This window comes from Phoxinus phoxinus (genome assembly GCF_949152265.1).
Source record: "Phoxinus phoxinus genome assembly, chromosome: 11".
NCBI lineage: Eukaryota > Metazoa > Chordata > Actinopteri > Cypriniformes > Leuciscidae > Phoxinus > Phoxinus phoxinus.
The window spans coordinates 29,442,256-29,464,293 of NC_136886.1; the positions used below are offsets into that span (position 1 = coordinate 29,442,256).

The 22,038-nt window shown below is 37.9% G+C and overlaps 1 protein-coding gene and 1 long non-coding RNA gene across 3 annotated transcripts in view; one reads left to right on the forward strand and one right to left on the reverse strand.

Annotated features, from left to right (window-relative positions):
• Positions 1–19,638, reverse strand: part of kalrnb (kalirin RhoGEF kinase b) — a 93,388-nt gene extending 73,750 nt beyond the window's left edge. The window contains exons 1-2 of one of the 2 annotated variants that reach the window (XM_079629275.1): positions 19,503–19,638; positions 111–203 (exon numbers count right to left, since the gene is read on the reverse strand). In XM_079629275.1, the coding sequence (XP_079485401.1) occupies positions 111–203; positions 19,503–19,572 (163 nt within the window). In that variant the 5' untranslated portion in view covers positions 19,573–19,638. Of the gene's footprint in view, positions 1–110; positions 204–15,452; positions 15,473–19,502 lie in introns of those variants that run through there. The other variant, XM_079629276.1, reaches the window with a different exon arrangement.
• Positions 19,639–20,714: 1,076 nt separating this feature from the next.
• On the forward strand, positions 20,715–21,994 carry LOC307006569. The gene is made up of 3 exons (XR_013799492.1): positions 20,715–20,958; positions 21,409–21,561; positions 21,658–21,994. It is a non-coding gene; the product is annotated as an uncharacterized lncRNA (long non-coding RNA).
• The last annotated feature ends 44 nt before the right edge of the window (positions 21,995–22,038 follow it).

Below are 22,038 nucleotides of genomic sequence, written 5' to 3' on the forward strand. Positions count from 1 at the left end.
GTGGTGAGACAAAGCTGTTCCACAGTGAATTAATGTGTGAGTGTGTGTGTGTGTGTGTGTGTGTGTGTGTGTGTGTGTGTGTGTTTACAATGCAATTATACATTTCCCACCTGAGACAAAGGCAACCTTCTCTCTTAAAACTGTTAGAACATCAGCCGCCTTTATTCCATCATTCCTAAGAGATCCTGATGAGAAGGACGGAACTGAGAGGAAGAAAAAAGAAGAAGAGAGAAAGAAAGGGATATAAAAGTTATGTATAGACTTAGGACTGTAACCTAGACAAAGAAGGAAACTGGAAACACACCAATTTAAAGAAGAGGAATTGACTGAGGACTGTTTTTCAAATGAATCTCATAATTTACTCAACCATGATATGTCCTTCCATCTAAACCCATAAGATTTAATTCCATCTGTTTACAGAGATGTTAGACATCATGTTCATGTTGCTCTTTTCCATTCCATACAATGAAAATGAATGGCGGACCAGATTCCTGTCAAAACTCCAAAAATAAGAAAATAAGAAAATAAATGATACATTAATGCATCATAAAAGTAGTAACATAATATAGATGTCACGATGGCTGTAATGAAGCATATGAGGAAAGAGAACAAAAATAGTCTTTAGAATAAAATGATAAAAAATAGCCACTAAGCTACAAAAGGTAATTGCAATTTTTTTATTGCACAATTTCTCGCAATTGCAAGTTCATATCCCCGCAATTCAGACATTTTACTCAGAATTGTGAGAAATAAACTTGCAATTGCGTGTTATAAAGTCCATTTCTGAAAAAAGTCAGCTCACATTTCTGACATTTTCTTGCAATTGTGAGTTTTTTTCTTGCAATTCTGAGAAAAACGTCAGCATTGTGAGATATAAACTCGTAATTGCGATGAAAAAAGTCAGAACTATGAGATAAAAAGTCTTAATTATCTTTTTTATTTTTTATTCAGTGGTGGAAACAAGCTTCCATATCATAAAGTATTAAAAACATTGGTGACACTTTACTTCGATAGTCCACTTTCGACATTCTAATACCTATCTAAGACAAGTAACTTTGCAACTACATGTCAACTACCAGTCATTAGAGTATTAGTAGACTATCTGCTTAAGATCTGCTTATTTTTTCTGCTTACCGGTATCTTTATTTTGATACTCCCCCAGTAACCCCAAGTAAACTATCGAAATTAAGTGTAACCAAAACATTTGAATGTTAGATTTGTGTGAGGACCATTCATTGAAAATATTTCCCTCCATTACAGTTCTCATATTATATTCCCTCAATTTCAATATGCACATATTCAAACTTGGCAATCACAATACATATGAGACAAACTATTTAAGTTCAACATCATTCTTGATGTTAAACATGGCATGAGATATCTTGATGCATTGCGTCATACTTGATATGACACAAATGTGAGCGCTTGTGAATACTGACTTAAATAACAGACTTTTTCTCACTCAAAGCTATGATAACTTTGTAGTCTTAGGCTATATCGTATGAATGCTATTACAACAACTATTGCATTTTTATGGTTCTTTTAATTGTTTTTTAGACTGACAGCCCCTGGTCACCAATTACTTTCATTGCATGGAAAAGAGCAGAATGAACATTCAGCTAAACTTCTCAATTTGTGCTCCACAAAAAGAAAACAAACCATTTAGCTTTGGAACGACATGAGGGTGAGCAACCATGTCAGAACTTTCAGTTTTAGGTGAACTATCCCTTTAATTTTATTATGATCAGTCCCTACAAATACTGAAAACCTGTTATTTTATGGCATGTAAATAGTGTAAAAGATGATAGTGTAAAAAGCAAAATACATAATAAAATAATATAAAAATTTTATTTATTAAAATAAATGATGCCTTAGGCTTATAGGGACCTTTCTTGTCCCTACCCTACCCTACCCTACACACCCCTAATCATATAAGCCTGCTGATCAGTCAAGGTGTCCTGAAAGATGCAGGAACGATGAGCTGCATGCACACGTCCGATCAATGCAAGGACACCACATACAATTTAAATTATAGGCCTATTAAATAGTTAAACACTTTATTTCCCACTTTTCTAATAATTTCTTTACATGACATGAAATGGCTTTACATTACATGAAATGGCTTTCCTGAGGTAACTTAAATGTAACGTTATGTGACATATTGTTATCCAGCTGTTTTATTGTTTCATTCCGCGGTTGAAAAACACTGATTGGTCGATATTATGTAGGCTATGACGAGGCATACACATTCCGATAAGTTGTACATTCTCTGGTTTTACTGCATCTTTCAACATAGCCTACCTATTGTTCATTCGTGTTTATATTAACTAGTACAGAGTAAGAATGATTCATGTGTGAACTGTGGCGCTACAGCGATCTGTCCCGTCACATTTACAAGCGCCAAAAAACGGTATTTATTGTTTGAATTTCATAATAAAATTGACAGAATCTGAAAGCGGAGAATATCAAAAGTAACCTGCTCTGTCTTGTCTGTCGGTGTCAGTGTTCTCTTTGCTTCGCGATCTTTGCGTGAGAAAATGGATGTGTTGTGTGGCGTGAGAGCGTGTGAAAGTCATTTGACCCAGTTCGCAGGGAGCTTGATTGACAGGTGATCTGACCAATCATACTTCGCCATCCGCCATTTTGTCCGACAAAGCAGTCGAGTTAGTAGATTAACATGGGAGGATTTAAACTTGAAAAACGGAGTGTACTGACGACTTTCCACGGTTAAAACAACATTCCTTCTTATGTTCATTCATGTTTATTTGATGCTGTAAATGAACTAGAAGGAAGAGATGATCGGTTCACGAGCAGCTTTAACTGAGGCTCAACAGCGATCTGTCAGGTACATTAAAGAGCCACAAAACGGTATTTATTGTTTAAATTTCTTTTTAAAAAATGACCAAATTTGAAAGGTGAGACTTTGCTAAATGTTTAATATCAAAAGTAACCGAAAAGTAACCTGGTCTGTCAGTCAGCACGTTGTCAGGATCCTCTATGCTCCGCAATGTATTTTTTACTGCGTGAGAACATGGTGTGGCATGAGAGCGGCGTAGCTTGTCGGACATAGCGACAGTAACTAAGGGGGGCGGGTCTTTGCGAACGGGCCCCAGTCTCTGAATGTGTGAGAGTTGGCAGCCTTAGTGATAGAAAGAACTACAATCCTATGAAGCATTAGCCTATTTAGGGTGCTTCATGGGAGTGGGCGGAGTTAACCCTTTTGGTGCATTATTTTGCTCTCTAATTGGTGGAGTTTTCTGTACAGCATCATGGGTGATGTAGTGTTTCACCACACATTTGGCTGTTAAACACAATTATTTTAAATTCCCCCTGAGGTGAAAATCAAGCTTTTAATGTTGTTTATGTCTATGTGGTGTTTTTAATTAGCCTATGCTTTAAAGGAACTCTCCACTTTTTTTGGAAATAGGCTCATTTTCCAACTCCCCTTGAGTTAAACAGTTGAGTTTTACCGTTTTCGAATCCATTCAGCCAACCTCCGGGTCTGGCGGTAGCACTTTTAGCATAGCTTAGCATAGATAATTGAATCTGATTAGCCCGTTAGCATCTTTCTCAAAAAAATGACCAAAGAGTTTCGATATTTTTCCTATTTAAAACTTGACTCTTCTGTAGTTACATTGTGTACTAAGACCGACAGAAAATGAAAAGTTGCGATTTTCTAGGCCAATATGACTAGGAACTATACTCTCATTCCTGCGTAATAATAGTAATAGGAACTGTGCTGCTGTACCAGCAGGCACAATGATATTACAAACTTAGTGCCTGTCACGTTGGAAGATACGAAGTTAACTAGCTGGGGACTATTTTCAGGCGCTGCGTAATATCATTGCACCTGCTGCACCCATGTTACGGCAGCACAGTTCCTTGATTATTACGCAGGAATGAGAGTATAGTTCCTACCCACACAGCAAAGGAGTCCGTGGCGGACCCGCCCTCAAGCCGCCAGATCCGCCTGACTGTCAGATTCGTTTTCGCTGCGCTAACAGGATCAGCCCCGCCTCCCGGATCGGCCCCGTCTGCGCTTTTAATCGGCGGACCCAGAACGGGTCACATACGGATCCGCACTTCGGACGCGCCTAGATAATAACTGCCGCCGTGGGAATTAGTCGATCTCTTTTGCGTGAAGTTCGGCTGCCAAGTAAGTGTAACGTTAAGATATATTTTATTAATGTTATATCTGTCATTGAAATATAATCTATCCGTGCAACCTGCTTTGTCGAAGGTTTTGGTAAAATGTTCGTGGATTTTGGTTGCCATTGTATAAGGCGTTGCAGTATCAGAATAGCAGCTAGCCTGTGTAGCATAAGTAAGTTAACGTTAGACCAGTGCCTGCTTTTAATTCCCATTCCCCATATTCGAGCTCTATCCCGGACGTCCTGTATGTTAAGTTTTAATTTGGGAAAATTATAGCCTAAATTCATTGCAGTAACTTGTACGTACGGATACGGAAAGGGACCGCAGCAATGTCGGACCGGATCCGCGAGCCGCCACCGTGGCGTATCCGCGGTGTGCAAGTGGACACAGTTTCGGATCCGCTTTCTTGATCCGTTCCGGAGTTCACTGTACCTCCGCGGCAGATGCGTTTCGTAGTCAGTTTGCTGTCTGGGTAGTCATATTGGCCTAGAAAACTCCACTGCTTAACTCTAGGCGAGTTGGAAAATGAGCCTATTTCCAAAAAAAGTGGAGTGTTCCTTTAAGACAAACCATGTACAAATGCAGAGTATTTTCTACTTAAAACTGCAGTGTACCAAAGACAGTCTCAAAAACGCGGTTTGAAATCTCAGGTGTTTCTGACATAACAAACTACCTTGTAAGTTAACCAATCAGGTCAAGATGTGATCGTCAAGGAGTGGATCTCTGAGCTGGTGTGAATGAGTGGAGGAGGGGCTAATTTGCATATTCATAGACCTGCATTTACTAAATGAGGCAAGTGTGTAGAATTACATTCAAGCTATTTTAAGGCATGTAGATAATTTTTTTGGTCATTTTGGTGATCAAAGATGAGTTTTAAGGGATACAATTACAGGGGGGCTTTAAAGGGGTGGTAAAGTATGATTTAACTTTTCTAACTTTAGTTAGTGTTTGAGCATAAACAACATCTGTAAAGTTACAACGCTCAAAGTTCAAAGCAAAGGAAGATATTTGCTTTTAAAGTAAAGGACTACAACAAATGGCTAGTAGGAACTAAACGACATTCCTCCGGGGTTAGTGACATCAGCAACCCTACAATTTACATAAACCCGCCCCTGGGAACACGCAGTGCATGTTGAGAAGAGGAAAAGTTGTTGTAGTCGAGTACATTTGTGAGTCAGCTCAAACTTTAGCATCCATCTTTTCACATGCAATAGAAAGTCTCTCTGTGTGCATCTCACAACAGTTCCTATACGAGCGATTTATAGATTACCATGACAGAATATCCTAATTGAAGATAGTTAACTCCACATCAGCAACATAAATTCATCAACTAACCATTCAGACACGTCCTGTTGCATTCTACGTGTTGTCACTTCTTCTTGAGTCTCTCCATCTTTGTCTGACTGCAGCAGCTCATTTGCATTTAAAGGGCCAGGCACAAAACGGTGCGTTTTTGCAAACCCTCAAAAAGTGACAACTTTAAAGGTATAGCGGAGGATTTTCTTTTTTCGGGTGGGTAGCCTATACCAGAGCATGTGAGCGAAGCGGAGCAGTGTGACGCTCAGCTCAAGATTCCACTCTATGCGCGTGCGCTCCACTCAGTCGCTCGCGTCCCAAGCGAACGCTCCACTGATAAATCACTCACGCTCCACTGATGAATCGCTCACGCTCACCGTTAAAACAAATCCCGCTCAGACATAAAATGTCTCTACTTGCTTTCTGTTTGTACTTTGTCATGAATATCTTGAATAAATGTATAAATTACAGTAGCTAGGATTGTAAATAGAAGTTATTTCGGGGTGATTCTGAATAAAAGTCTGTTCTTTTTATTCATTAAAATGCATTAAATTAACTTAATTAAAAAAACATGTCTAGTCCTTTGGCAAACTTGCCTATTAAATGCAATAACTGAAAAGGTATATTTGGTTTTCGTTATTTTATTTCCGTGAACATAACTGCAGTTGCAAAACAGGCATATTAAAACGCGCGCACACACACACACACACAAACAAGATGAAATGCATGTAGAACTTCACAAAACACATCTGGACTATCTCATAAAAGTAAACACAGGTGAAATGCACTTAACAACATCTTATCAAAGCACAGCTGGATGATTTACTGGCATTAGTAAAATAAACGCGCGTTCTAACGTTTAAATAGACCAAAACTGCGGGTAATGCGGTCTATTTAAAAACGTCTCAATCTTTACATCACTTTTAGAATTTACTTTTAGAAACATTAGCTTGGACAAAGTAGCCTATTATTTTCAAAGAAATATTTTCGACTGCACTTGATCCAGTAACACTAACTCTTTCTCCACTATTCTATCTTTATAAAAAAAAAAAAAAAACATGCGTTAGATTGAACTGCGAACACGTGCTCAGCACTGTGATGTGTTTAAACTTGAGTCAGCACTCAACTCCATAACCAACCCACTATTACTTTAGCTAATTCACCGATTCTCGAACTAGCAAATCACAATAGGGCATTCTGGGTTGAGCGAGCGGCGCTGAGCGGACGGAGCGAGCGGAGCGGAATCTTCAGAAAGGCGCTCTCCGCTCAGGAGGAAGTATTAACCGCTCCGCTCCCCGCTCCGCTCGCGCTCCGCTCCGCTCACATGCTCTGGCCTATACTATTGGTCCACCTAAGTGTCAATCATTCTGGTGATATGTTTACGTAAGGCCGTCGTACGTGCTCGTCCCTATGTAGTTTTCGCTTTCTGGTGTATTATGTGTGATGAGTTACGGTTTCATAGCCTAGGAAAACCCAGACCACTCTCAGTTGTAACTGAGTTAGGGTCTGGCAAAGCTCCATAGACAATTCATTTCCACAGGGGCGTCACCAACGGACGTCGCTCAAATGGCTCTGGGCGCAATTGGATAGATCTAAAACCAATCAGAGCGACGGAGAAACATCTGAGACTCTCAGCTATTCTCTGTTTGTGTTTTTCAGGAAGATGTAGCAATGGCTTCTGACGACTTTTGCCGTTTTTGTAAATGACAATTTTAAATCGCTTGAAACAGACGCGATAGCTGATTCGAACGAGTGATGTTCCACGGTGGCATCCATCTCTGTAATGTACAAAATCTGCGTCACCGTCGCTGCTCTGTCGTCATCGTGTAAAGCCCGCCCCAACGTTTCTGATTGGTGCCGCGATTTCGACGGATTGGAAATGGGTTTCAATGGGCTCTTTGCAGACCCACTTGCAGAGCAAATCTAAATTTGCCGGAAGTGGTCTGGGTTTTCCCAGGCTAACGGTTTCAGCCATTCCTTTGAAAATGGCTGAGTGTCGAAAGAGAAAAAATTTATACGAAGTGTATGATAAGAATAGAAAGGCTGCAGAATATAGAAACAAGACCAGAGTGATTTTGGGAGAATATTTCACACGCTGGCGTGCGCTAAAAGCACAGGTTGGGCTTCCCACTGATGCCGCAGTCGTGAAGATTCTATTAGACAGGTAAAGTTTGTCATGCTATTTGGAGAAATCCATTTAAAATCACTGCTAGTAAAAGTTAATGTAAGCGTTCCCTCTCGGGAGCAAATAGAGTGTTGCGCATGTGCATTTTTAAAAAAATTGGAGAGGGCGGGTCTTTTCTAAAATTGGGAAAGATCCTCCGCTATACCTTTAACATGCTATATAAAAATATCTGTGGGGTATTTTGTGCTAAAACTTCACACACACACTCTGGGGACATCAGAGATGTATTTTACATCTTGTGAAAATGGCATTTTACCACCCCTTTAAAACTAGTTGAAATAATGCAGGCTTACGTCTTCAACTCAAGCAAATATCATCGATTAACAACCTCGTAGCTTACAGTAAGGTTGTCTTTAAAAGTTATCGTTAAAAAGTTTTTTTCCTATGGAGTTTTTACTTGACTGTAGTACTATACTATGTGTGGCTCAACCAGACATTGGCTGGCGGAATTAATCATTGTATTCACTACAGGTCCAGGACCTTCGAATTCAAATATAACATAATTTACAACAACAGTGTAGTTCTTGATCAATATGAATAAACATGATGTTGTGTGGGCGTGCTACTACCATTGCTGCTCTGTACATTTTGTATAAGGATCACAAGGGACACATGCATTCTGTAAACATTGAATGACAGACAACATATTAAGCATAATACTGACTGCATGGAAAATATAGTAGGTCATCGAGCAGGGGGCAGGGATACCCAGCTGTTGGCACGTCTCCTTCTGTTTAGATTCATTAGTGGTGTAATCTGCCTGCTCTGTAATCCCATAGCCGACAGCTGGGCACCGGGGCAGCCGGTGGAGAAAAGTTCACACTTAAACACACATAGACAGCAGAAACATATACAGTATACACACAAGCTGCATGCTCACAGATGTGGCACATGCACTTGATCACACAAACAAATGCACACACACCCTGATACTAAGGTAAATCTGTTGAGTGAGTCTGCCTAAAAAGATCTTTACACTGCTTATGTCTGCATTTCATCTCTCTTGCTCACTCTCGTCTGCAGGCCGCATAAACTATTAAACCTGAGTGGAAGAGTATGATGCTGAACATGGCATGTTAAATTTACTGTGAGAACTGACTTTCCCCAGCCCCTGCTAGAGTGGAGACACACACACACACACACACACACGCTCCTTAAACACTCTTGAACACAGTCATTTCCCATTTACAACTTGATCTAGGCTATTGTGCGCTGACAACGTCTAAAGCTAAACAAGTCCACCAACAGCTCACAACAAAATATGATTTACACTACAGTTCAGAAGATTGGGGATGGTAACATTATTAATTGTCTCTTATGCTCTCCAAGGCTGCATTTATTTGATCAAAAATACAATAAAAAATGATATTGTAATATTATAACAATTTAAAATAGCTGCTTTCTTTTTTGATATGATTTAAAATGTAGTTTATTTCTGTTATGGCCAGTGTTGGGTGAAGTTACTTTTACTGTAAGTAATGCATTAGATATTGCATTACTCTTTCTCACCTGGGCTGGGCTTGCTTGTTTTATTTTATTTTATAACAAATAACAATTTACATGTTTTTGCCAAATGTAAAGGCCATTTCAAACCAAAAGTGAAAAGACACAGTAAGAAAGTTTTTACTTCAGGAATAATACAAAAAACTGAAACTTTAATGTTTATCTTACAGTAAGTCATTTTTGCTTATGTGGTTTAAATGGATCAACAAAGGACAGGAGCAAAGACATTGAGACAGTGAGATTAATTACATAAAGTATATTTGTCTAATTTAACATGTTTAATTACTGCAGGTTTGTGTTATATCCTGAGTTTGCATTTCACTGGTTTTATTCATTTTGAGGAATACTGAATCTGTTTTTGTGCATGTGAGATGAGAAAATGCATGCTCACATTTAGTCTAGAACTACAATTAGCATCTTTTCACACAGCGCACACAACGCCTCTGCACCTTACACACTATTTCTCTCAACATGGGGACAGGAGAGGTGTCAGTCTATGGGGAAGCAAAGTAGCTTTTGTTAGTTATTTGAAAAAAGTAACTCAGATATTTTGTTTTAAATTTAAAAGTAATGTGTTACATGTACATGTTACTTGAAAAAGTAATCTGATTACGTAACTCACATTGCGTTACCCACAACATTGATTATGGAAAGCTGAATTTTTAGCATCATTACTCCAGTCTTCAGTGTCACATGATCCTTCAGAAATAATTCTAATATGCTGATTTGATACTCAAGAAACATTCCTTAAGTAAAAGAAATATAAATATTTTGTAACATTATGTCTTTACAGTCAGTTTTGGTTAATTTATTGCATCCTGCTGAAAAAAAAATATTAACTTATTTCTTAAAAACTATATATATATATATATATATATATATATATATATATATATATATATATATATATATATATATATATATATATATTACTGACCCCGAACTTTTAAACCAGTGTATTTGATCATAAACATAAATTTGTGATTTTAAAGAAATATTGCACCCAAAAAATCTAAATTCTGTCATTATTCAACCTTATGTTGTTCCTGACTTCCTTTTATGGAACTCAAACATTTTTGATTAATGTTTTGGCCAATATAATGAAAGTTAATGAGGACTTAGGCTAACAAGCTCCCAAAAGATAATGTGTGGGGAAAAAAATGCCTTTGATCACGAAAATATCCAAAAAATGTAAAAACAAACAAAGTATTGCAAAAAAAGTGGTCCATGCAACTACCGTATAAGTCTCCTAAAGCCATCGAGTTTATTGATCAGTTCACAGATCAGGACATTTGTGTTCCACAGAAAAAAAAGAAAGCCATACTGGTTTGGAAAATCCTGAAAGTGAGAAAATTATTCACATTTTTGGGTGAACTAATACATGAAACTGACATAGAATAACACCAAATAAATATAAGTTTTTTTCTAATACAGAATAATTGTATTTTTAAATCTATTCTCTAGTAGGGGGAAAAAAAATTGGTTGTTCTCTGTATTTAGGAAAGATGTGTTTGCATCTGCAAAGATGTGTTTGAAAGGGTCTTGACCAAAAAAATTTATTTGCAGCCCCATATGAGTAATACCTTGCTAGGCTAATTGTTTAATTAAAAAAACAAAATGCAACGCTGCATCTTGACTCGATTCAAATACTACTGTGTATATAGGCCTAGCCTACATATCCTTAATAGCATGTCAGACTATTAAATGATGTCTCAAATTTGGTTAATGACATACATTAACATCAAATGTGCCCAGAATCAGATTATATAATATTTTTGGATTTTAAAGTGTGCATATAGTACGTGAATGTTTTTTGGCCTAGTATTGCCCACAACATCTTGCACAACAAAAGAGGCTCTGTTCCAAAACCTACAGAGCTGCCTCGCTGCCTACTGTGAGACTGTTTCTAAAGCAGCATCCAAGCTGAGATGTGACTGATTTGATGCTCTGCATAGGTAGGAACACCGTACAACACACAAAAAAGCAAAGTAGACTCTGCTCACAACTGATTTCAATGGAGTTTGACATTAGCATATTGCTAAGCTAAAATGTTAGAGCATTTTTTTTGCCACTGAACTATTCAGTAAATATTTTTTCACATGTATTATTCAGTTTTTCAGAATGCATTGCAATTCATTGTGTTCTTGTTCAACCTTTTCAATTGCAGAAAAATGGCATTTTTAAAAACCAGTTACAGAGTGCATGAATCTAAAAGTTATGCAATAATGAATTTAGCTAAGATAGATAGCTAGATAGTCCATAGAAACATTTTATTGCACGGATGTCTGTCATACATACTCAGCAGTACTTTTCCATCATCAGCAAAGTGCTTGTCGTGCATAATATAACTATGCAAATTGGGATGCAGCTAATTATTAAACTTGATCGACCATGTTGTTTCAAAATTAAACTCTGAAGCACCTAAACACATGCAAAACATGCATTATGTATTCCTAGCATTTGAGACGGTTTCTTTGTTTTGCACACAACAAAAAACAGACTATTGTTCATAAGATAGAAAATGCTGGATCGCTGTCTTAGCCAGCACTACCAGAGACCGTTGCAAGCATTGTGGATACTGACGCTTTGTAACATCTAAGACGTCAGATGAAAGGACATGAAATTATCCACTGCATACAAAGTCCTGTATCCATATTTCATAAGGATGCCATGCATGCATTGTTTCCTGCATGTTTTATGAGTGAGTACACTGGGGTACATATTGTATAGGTTTAAGCATGCATGCGATGCAGACTTCAACAGAAGAAGAATTACGACTAAAACAAAGAGCAGGAAACGTCACCCATAAAACCTGACGAGAGGGTTGTGATCTGAAGCTTGTGAATTTCCCATATTACAGGACCAGGGTGTATCCACATAAATAGTGACACAACGCTCATAGAAGAACCAGGAAATAGCCAGCTCTTTGCAATTACTAAATGAAACCAATCCTGCTAAAAAGTTGCCAAATGGCCCCACAGGATCGAATCCTGCCAAGGGCGCCAAGAACAGTGACAAGGCCAGTAAAGCTGCGTTTATGGCCCTTACAGTCCTGGGAAGTCAGAAAACAATGGCTGGCTCTGGCTGAGGTTTGGTGTTAGTATGAACTATTGTGTAAGTCAAAGCTGTGAGATCAGAAACTGGTCCCAGTCCAATAACACTGGCCCGTGATCTCTTATAACCCAATTTTATAGGTGCCCGGCTATTCAGGGGAATGTGGGTTTGAATGAGGCAAGGGGGCTATTTTCAGAAGAGTTGCTTTGTTCTTAGAAATATCACCACAAATGGACTACAAGAAAAAAATACTACTTGTAACATCTCATCAGATATCAAATAAATGAAAATCAACTACAAAAAAAAAAAAAACTTGGTGAGCAGAAGAGATGAACAGCCTTAATATTTTAAGATGAATCGCATTCCAACAAATATCTAAAAATAATCTCTAAAACACTTGTGTAAATCACACTCTCGCTAAAGCCTGTGATTCAAAGCAGAAATGTGTATGTGATCAGACAGTCTGCTAGCATCTGATAATATCTTTTAATGGCTTTGAAATATTACATAGATATACAACAATGGTATGTGGTGGGCCTCTGAAATAAAGTCCCATGGGTTTTTTTTTTTTTAGTCCAATGTACATTCATGTTCCATTTCATACTTTTCCATTTTCACAAACAGTTTTTGGGTTAACGGCGTGTGGAATAGAATCTACCTTACATTATCAACAGTCAACCAATTCTATAATATTTGTATATTTAGTATATTTATATTAAGGGATAGTTTACCCAAAAATTAAAATGTTGTCATAATTTACTGCCCTCATATCGTTCCAAACCCAAAAGACTTTGTTTAATCTTTGAAACACAAATTAAGATATTTTAATGAAACCTGGGAGGTTTCTACCCCTCCATTGAAAGTTCATCACCAAAACTTAGAAGACCCAAAAAGGTCATGGTGTCATAAAACAAATCCATCAATCGAGCAGTTTAATCCAAGACTTGTGAAGAGATACGGTCACTTTATATGATGAACAGATATAATTTAGGATTTTATTTACTTCTATTAACACACATACATAGTACACATCACTCATTCGCTCCCTCTTGCAGCGACATCTCTTCTCTGATGATGCGCTTACTGGCACAAAGGCATGACAACCTGTCACTCACATGAGATTGACCAATAGCAAACCACAACCATCTAATTCCAAAGCCAAATTAATTATAATTCCCCATGGACAGAAACAAGTCCCACCCTACATTTTTTCTTGTTCGAAAAGTCATTTCCCTTTTACATACGTCAATAGGAGAGAAAACGTCTGTTTCAATGCGACTTTAAATCTTTATTCAAACCAAGTCACCTGAAGTATTTTGGGATTATACCCATCAGGGCAAACTCCTGTCATTTGTCATCACTGCACCGATTGGGACGTTTTCTGTAGAAAATCTTGATGGGAATTCAAGAATGAGACTCCCATCAAGATTTCCTACAGAAAACGTTTCAATTGGTGCAGTGATGACAAATGACAGGAAGTAAAAGTATTCTAATAAAAAAGTGCCACTGAGTTTGCTCTGATGGATATAATCCAAAAATACTTCTGAAATTGATTTCACTGTGTCCTGGCCAACATAATCACTGAATGTACCTATTCTGCTCAGAGAACTCCAGTCCTGAGCAGGAATCTTGGCAACAGTTGCTACAGCAACCCCTCTGGCCCTCATTCAGGAGAATGGCCTGCTGAGGATGAAGTGTGTGGCGGTAAGTTTGCCTCTCTGAAGACCAAATTTTAAGCACAGTCATCTTCTGAGTGGAACGGGTGTTGAGAGCAACTCTTGCATCTTGTAAAATCCATATGTTCAGGGATTACAGTAAGCTAAATCATAACAACACAAGATAGGTTGTGGTTTTGATCTAGTTGCACTTTTTCAAATCAGTGCTCAGTGAAATATGTTCAGTAAGCAGCTAATGTCTTTCCTTTTATCTTATAACTCTAGTAATTATATACTGTGCGCTGTTCATTTTCCCGTTGTTCAATTTATTTTCAACGAATTATGTTCAATGTCCAACATTGTTATATGACCCCAAGGTCATGTCATTATCAAGTTCCAACAGATTTCCCGGAAGACGACATCTTATCTCCACTAATTTTCATACTTGTGTACTATTGCACTCTTGGAAGAGGAGACACGCTTTCTAGTTCAATGTGTGATGACACATCCAGAGGAAGCTGCATGACAAGTTTTCAAGTTCAAGTTCCCAAGTTTTTTTCTGGTTGACTGGCCACAACCTCAACAATGTGTCTCCACAGAACACATTCACAAGCAAAACATCCTGGATTTCATTCCAAAATAAAAGAAAACTTTTAAAATGACTAATTTACTGAGGTCACTTAGTCAACAAGATTAGACATGGTGTGATTAGTGGATATTTCTATGTAAACAGACAAAATTTTCACCCTAACTGAAACACCCTAGCTACGACCAACTCCCTATGCCTGCTAAAGACTGTGAGATTTCGGCAATCTTATAAGATCATTACAAATCACACTGTACAACATGGATCAAATAAACTTGGGTACGACATGCATGTAGACTGTACGATGATGACACCTATTGAACCGACACAAGTTAGGTATAGAAGAATAAAACATGCGCAAGTGGTAAACAAATAGACCAAGATAAATCGCACTTTGGCAATTGTGGTTTTTATGAGCGCTGAAAAAAAGAGGAGGAAGCGAAAGAGGAGAATATGGATGCGGTCATGGCTAGGGAAAAGACGCCAACTTGGCATACCAATCTTACTAATGGAGCTTGAGGTGAGCAGGTTTGTTTTAGAGCCATTTCATGTTGCCTTTTTATTGGCTAGTCAGTAGATGTAGCAGCAAACACACTGTGAGATGATCATGCTAAATTTCTGACACTGTCAGAAAATGATCACAGGCTATCTTTGGTTGCAAGAACGTGACAACGGAAAAATGTTTCAGATATTGCAGGATAGAATAAATATTGAACTTATAACCATAGTCATGTAGGCTATAAATGTTAATTTACCAATGTTCTACCTTAAAATGTACTGATCACCAAAATGATAATACAGTTGGTGCAACAGTAAGCCACATAATGAATCAGAGTTCAGCGTAAGTGGTCGGTCTACAAAACGTGGCCAATACTCGCACATGGTCAAATACCGTCAGGGTAACACACAACACTAAAATAACGCAATAAACATAGGCTAACGTAAAATATTACACAAAACATTCTAATGAACATTACTGATAACAAAAATTAGACAAATAGCTTAGTGTCATGATCCCAACCTGTGCTCGCCTGTCTTGTGTGGACTTTTATGTAATTTCAACCTTTTGTTGATTGGTTCCCCATTCATTAGACTTGATTGTTCTCAGGTGTGTCTTGTTGTTAGCCTTTGTGTATTTAAACCCCTGCGTTTCCTGTGTTCTTTGTCAGGTCTTGTCCTACTTGGGTGCATGTTGGTGCGACTCAGTTTTGTTCCTGAGGATTTATTCTGCTCGGTTCCTGGTTCTTGACTGTGTTTTTATTAATAAAAGTGACTGCATTTGGGTCCCTCTTTTCTGAGGTCTCCATCATTACAGGTGGCTTGCAAATCAACCAATCAACGGATTTTTACTGTATCATTTTTACAGGGTTTTCTCCTGTAAAAAAATTACAAAAACGTTTTCAAGTGCAGCTATTACATTTTCACAGTTTTTAAACTGAATGGTGCCCACCAGGAAATAGAAATACTCTTTATCTATGAACTTTGAATGTATGAACATACATATAAGAGCAGTCATAAATTCAACAGCTGTTTGCTTCACAGTACAAAATATGTTTCTTTAAAATCTGTGTTGGAGCTAAGAATTTATTTCACAACGATCTGTGAACATTTGGCAAATCTCAAACTTTAAATGTCAAAAAACTCTATGGGTTGGTTACTTTCTGCAAAAAGCAAGTTATGCACAGCATAAAGCATAATAGCCATTTAAAGGATTAGGAATCATTACGTAATCATTGCATTGAGAGATAAATATCGTCCTCGGACATGACCACACATACACATCTAGGCTTACGAGTCCTATGATACTTTCTAAAAATATATTTTTGACTATGATTTCATTGGCCTATATTATCAGACTGTGGTTTTACCACATTACAGACAAGCGTAACATTTTGGCCATAGCCTAAGCAAGAGAAACCCACAAGCTAAGCAGCTTAAAATGATTCCAGCTATAATACACAAGGGACCCTCTTGGTTTTTAGGCCAACTCTCTGTCAACCCCGGTTACTCTGGGCATTGACCATATTCAATTACTTTGAAATAAATCAACTTATTTGCTTACTTACATAATTACAAATAGCACCTATTTTTTCTATCTATCTATCTATCTATCTATCTATCTATCTATCTATCTATCTATCTATCTATCTATCTATCTATCTATCTATCTATCTATCTATCTATCTATATATAATCTATCTTCAACCCAATCTCACGGAAAAAGAAGTGGCGATTTCGTATAAAACCGTACAATATTATTAATATAAAAACAAATGATTTTTAGAAAAAAGTAACCATGAAGGACCCCTAACCCTATCCGTAAAAACATACCTGTCACTCGGGTGTAAACAGATCCTTACAAAAAAACATAAAATGAGGTTGTATACGGATTCATAAAAAAAGTGCCAATTTGCCAAAATATAAAATTGTTACGAATTGTGTTGAGATCTATCTATCTATCTATCCATCTATCTATCTATCTATCTATCTATCTATCTATCTATCTATCTATCTATCTATCTATCTATCTATCTATCTATCTATCTATCTATCTATCTATCTATCTATCTATCTATCTATGTATCTATCTATCTATCTATCTATCTATCTATCTATCTCTCTTTTTCTCTCTGTCTCTCTCTCTATATATATATATATCTTAATTCGACTCATGTAAGAGGTAATGAGGTTATTAATGTTCATAAACCAACATCAAGTCTCTGTTTCATTCTGCCTCCCTCTTACACCTCAAACAAGATGAGCATCTGCAGGGATGCTGTGCATGAACGAGACGCTCGTCCCCACACAGTGATTGTGATCTCCCACATTGGCACAGCGGTGTCTGTCTCTGCTGCCCTCTCACAGTGTCTGACATCCTTGCGGACAAGGGACAACCTGATTCCCAGACGACCAATCCTGTGCATGATTATCCCACCCAGTGTGATCATGCTAATCCGATGAAGAGACCAGAAATACAGGCACTATTAGACTATGAATATGTTGGATAACAGCACAGGGGGTGCGGGAGGGACGTGCCGGAGAATCTCCATCATAGGAGGAATCACAGGGTGAAGACAAACAGAATTTGCTCTGTGCACACACCTCCTGCTAAATGAGATATCAGAGAGACAGACTGACAGTAGTAGTCTCGAGGGCTACACTGAGAAACTTAAGGCTTTTGAGTCAAAAGTTACACGAATATTATTACACGAATGCCTGATTCTAGCAGTGGTTTTGTATGTTGCTCTGAAACCGAAATTGTCTTCAATTAAAATGAGTTTCTTACTCAGCATTTTTGTCTTGTTTTCCAGGACAAACATCTACAGTAAGCATTCTTAAATTGAGATACATTTACTTACATAATAAGCACAACGACATAAGATAAAATGTATTTTTCTGAAAAGTATATCAGAATTAAGTGAGTTTATGCTTAAAACAAGAAAACAATTCTTTTGAAGTGTCTGAATTAAGTTTATTTTTCTTAATCAATGACAGATATGTTTTTCTTGTTTTAAGTATAAACTCTTTTCTATATTTATTTATCAAAAAAGCTTAATATCTCAAGTCATTTTGCTTCTCAAGAAAATGTGTATGGTGAAAATCACCATTCATACATGAAATTAAAATTACTTAAAATATTTGTAAAGCAAAACAAGACAAGAATACTAAGACATGAACATTTTTGTGAATTCTATCTTTTCAACAAAAATTCCAATATTCTTTAGCTTAATAATTGTTTTACAGTTTAAAATGTGCTGAAAAGCCTATTTAAAAGCAGGTTCTCATTGTAACAATTTTGCTCAAATAATTTAAACTGCAACAGGGGCATATAATCACAAATGTGGGTTAAATTAACTGTATATCCAACAATGATGGAAATTATCAACATGAAGACTTGAGGCATATAATAAGTCCACTCTGAGAAATATTCACAGGGGTGAAAAGTGTGACAACTAGCCCCAGAGTCCCCTATATTCTACACAAACACTCATCCACATATGGTCACCCATCCCTGATCATATAATAATTATCTAAATTGTAAAATGAAAAAAGTATTGGCATGATGTGCAGACACTTGTAATACAGTGTGGGGTTCACATAAACACCGTCCATAGCACATAAGGTTAGATGTGAACAACACATAACATATGTATTCAGAAAACAGCATATGCACACCATATATGAGGGCATACGCACACATGACATACATAGATGCATGTTCACATTCCAACACAGAGCTGTGCACTAGAGAACATACAATATAGCTGTGCATTATTGGCTTACGTTGTCAGACAAACCAGAAGTGGGTCAGTTTTAAGGGTTATAGTTCATGCTCTGGTAAGTGTCTAGTAAATAAAAGTGAATAAAATCACTGAACCACAACTGGTGGAGGTGTCAGGGTTGACATTTAAGGGGTTGGCTGGATGCAGAAGAGTATAGATGCCCTTTTTACTCTCTCCAAGCCAGAAAACACTTCCCATTGCCACATTAGCTTTTCTGTTTCTCGTCTAAAGGAAGTACAGTACTGAGACTATATACTGTTTGTGTGAATCAACAGGCTTCAGGCTCTGAAACATGAATCAATGTCACGACCGACAAAAGGCTGAGCCACTCCCGCGCCCGCCGCGGCGCCGCGTTGCGCGATCCCCGGCGCGTCCGGAGGTGATAGTAACGTAATTAGAGAATGTGTTGAAGGTGTGAGAAAAAGTGACAGGTGAAGAAGTATCCTATTTACAGGGGGATTCCTTGCTCTTGTGCACAATAACCCAGACACAATATAAGGGCGTTGAACGTGCCAATGAAAAGCACTGCTATATGAACATCACACTCTGGCTTTTGAGGAATATGGCAGTTTTATCAAACATATGAATTGCAGACCCTACAATGTATGCAATGTGATATATGTAAAGCGTGTGATGCATATCCAAACCTCTAAATGATTCCATTCAGACAGCTTCTATCCTGTTTAACTCAGTAATGCAACATCAAGGTGTATGCACGGATGGATGCACCTAGTGAGTAAAATAAACTCATTGACACCCATTGTAACAAAAGCATATAATAAAACTACCTGTTTTGAAAAAAGGCTCCGTATCTGCATCGTTCGGTCCTTCCTCAGCCGCCTCAGCAGAATTCATCATTGCAGAATATGTTTCCACGGGTGATGATTATGATGATGGTCAGATTTTACACCTACGGATCTTTGTAATCTATGTGTGGAGAACACTAGAGCGCGTGGCCGTCTCCATTGGTGAACGCTCGTAGTAGTGAATGATGATGGTGATGATGATGATGATGCCGGAGGTTCTGCGCTCAGCGATACTTTATCCAGCGCTCCACCGGGCGCTATTGTTTAAAGCCTCCCCGCCTCTGCAAGACAACTGCTGGCTGGGGGAACCCCGATAGAGAGAGAGAGAAAGAGAAAGAGAGAGAGAGATAGTCGTAAAAAACGCGCGTGCAATGTTAATGCAGGTCTTTTAAAATCCCTTATTCATTCGTTCCTCCTCCACCCGTAGTATATTCCTCCATTCGTTCGATGTCTCGCACAACCCAGTGGATATAATGGCAGCGCTATCCCCTCCACTGTCCGAACGAACCGCAATTTGCCTCCCACTATTACAGATGAAACAATGCAGCTAATGCAACGACTGTTGTAACGTTAGATATATAGCCCATACAATCGTTCGCGCGAGTGAGGTTCTTTATTGTGGTGCAGCCTGTCTGGAGAACTGGACCAATCTGTCCTCCTGATGCGCTCAAGCGCTTCCTAATAATGGGGTGTGTGTATTTTTCAAGAGGCCGGAGAACCCCTACCATCACCATACGGTCCTTTTTAAGGGATGCTTACTAATTAGAAACAATGAATCGCTGTCTGTTAGGACGCTTTTATCATTGGAACCTCCTTTATATTAAAACTTATTTGCAGTTCTTTTATTTCTTCGCTGAATATCAATATTATTTTTTAAAAGAATAGTGGTCATATTATTATTATCAGTACAACAGTAGCCTATGCTTTTGATTTATATATAATATTTAGCATAATATTGGATATTTTAAATAATACTTTAAAAATAATTCCTATAAAATTTTGTATTTTAGAAAAAACGCCAGCTTATCTGTACTTTTAGGAAACAAACGATACAAAAACTGGTCCGGAGTTCATATATGAGTGGAACGGAGCCACATGTCCCCTCTCAGATCAAAGCGAGCGCGTTCTGAAATCACTCTCCAGCTCTAACGCCACTCCAGGTTTTCCACTTCCCACTCTCTGCTGGCTGCTGTGCTGAGAGAAACGCTACTCTAAACCATGCTCTAAACTCGCGTAGCCTTCGTGAAGTTCGTGCTATAACTTTTAGAAACCAAAGAGAGGTAAAACCGCACAACTTAAAATTCGCAATCACAACGCTATAAAAAGCTTCCAACTTCACAAACAAACACGCAATTAAACGTCCGAGTGATGTTAGCGTTCTTGGAAAGACAGCCAGCCAATCAAATTAGAGAGGACCGAACTAACCTGTCTGCCTATGGTAAAAAATAAATAAATACAAATATTAGTAATGATAGCAAAGTAGTGCATTATTGTATTTAGTTAGAGATTCTCAGTATGGTCTAAGTATATTTGTAACAATATAATTTTATTTGTGTGTGAGAATTTGCCATCAGCACTAGTCTACTGTCAATCACCACAACCCCTTATGAATGAGAATGTTTATTAGAAAGCAAAAGTATGCTTGAACGTGGGCACAATTGTGTTGTTTCTGGAAGTTAAATAGCCCTGTCGACTCTCACCAGGAAATTTAGTCCTTCCTGTGATTCAGGTTTTGCACATGGGTGAATTTAACATCTGCGAAAACAAAAGATTGTATACTTAATGATTGTGTTACCACAGTATGACTTGCAGATTTGTACGATAACATTGAAATGATTGAGCATTCTAGTGCATAACTTAATCCAATGACTGAGAAATGTTTTCTTAGAGAGATTGAGGCTAGAAAAAGGATGGTGAAATGCCGCCCTCTTGAGGAAATGTGGTGTCATAGAGGCCTCAGCTTCTTGGATACAAAAATACTAGTTATTCAGTATTTTGTCTGAAACAGCAATTGAATTCAACAAAGCACGCAGTGAAAAAAGTAAATTCTATAATTCTTCTGCTTATTTAAATGAACCTGATTGTTGATTGTTTATTCTTGTTGGTCTTAACTTCCATAATGTCTCTTGTACCAAAGCAGGTGATCATCCCTCCGGAAGGATGTTATCAAATCCTAGCTGGAGAACATCATTGAGTGGGCAGCGCTGCCTGTGAGGATCAAAACGAACAGCTTCACATCACTTTATGTAGATTTATTTAACCTGCTGAGAAAGCAGAATACAAATCTATACAAGTCATCAAACATTCATAAGGGATAATTAAAATTCTTGAGGTGCTTTTTAGAGCACTGGTCCAGGGAAACCATTTCTGATTGTGTGAATCTCCAACCTGAACATTTCACTGCTGTGCATGCACAGGTGATCATATTCTTGAGAGAATGTATGGTTTACATAAAGTTCAATAATTTGGTTGAGGTGATGATTGTCTGCAAAATGCTATTGTTGTTAATTGCTTTTGT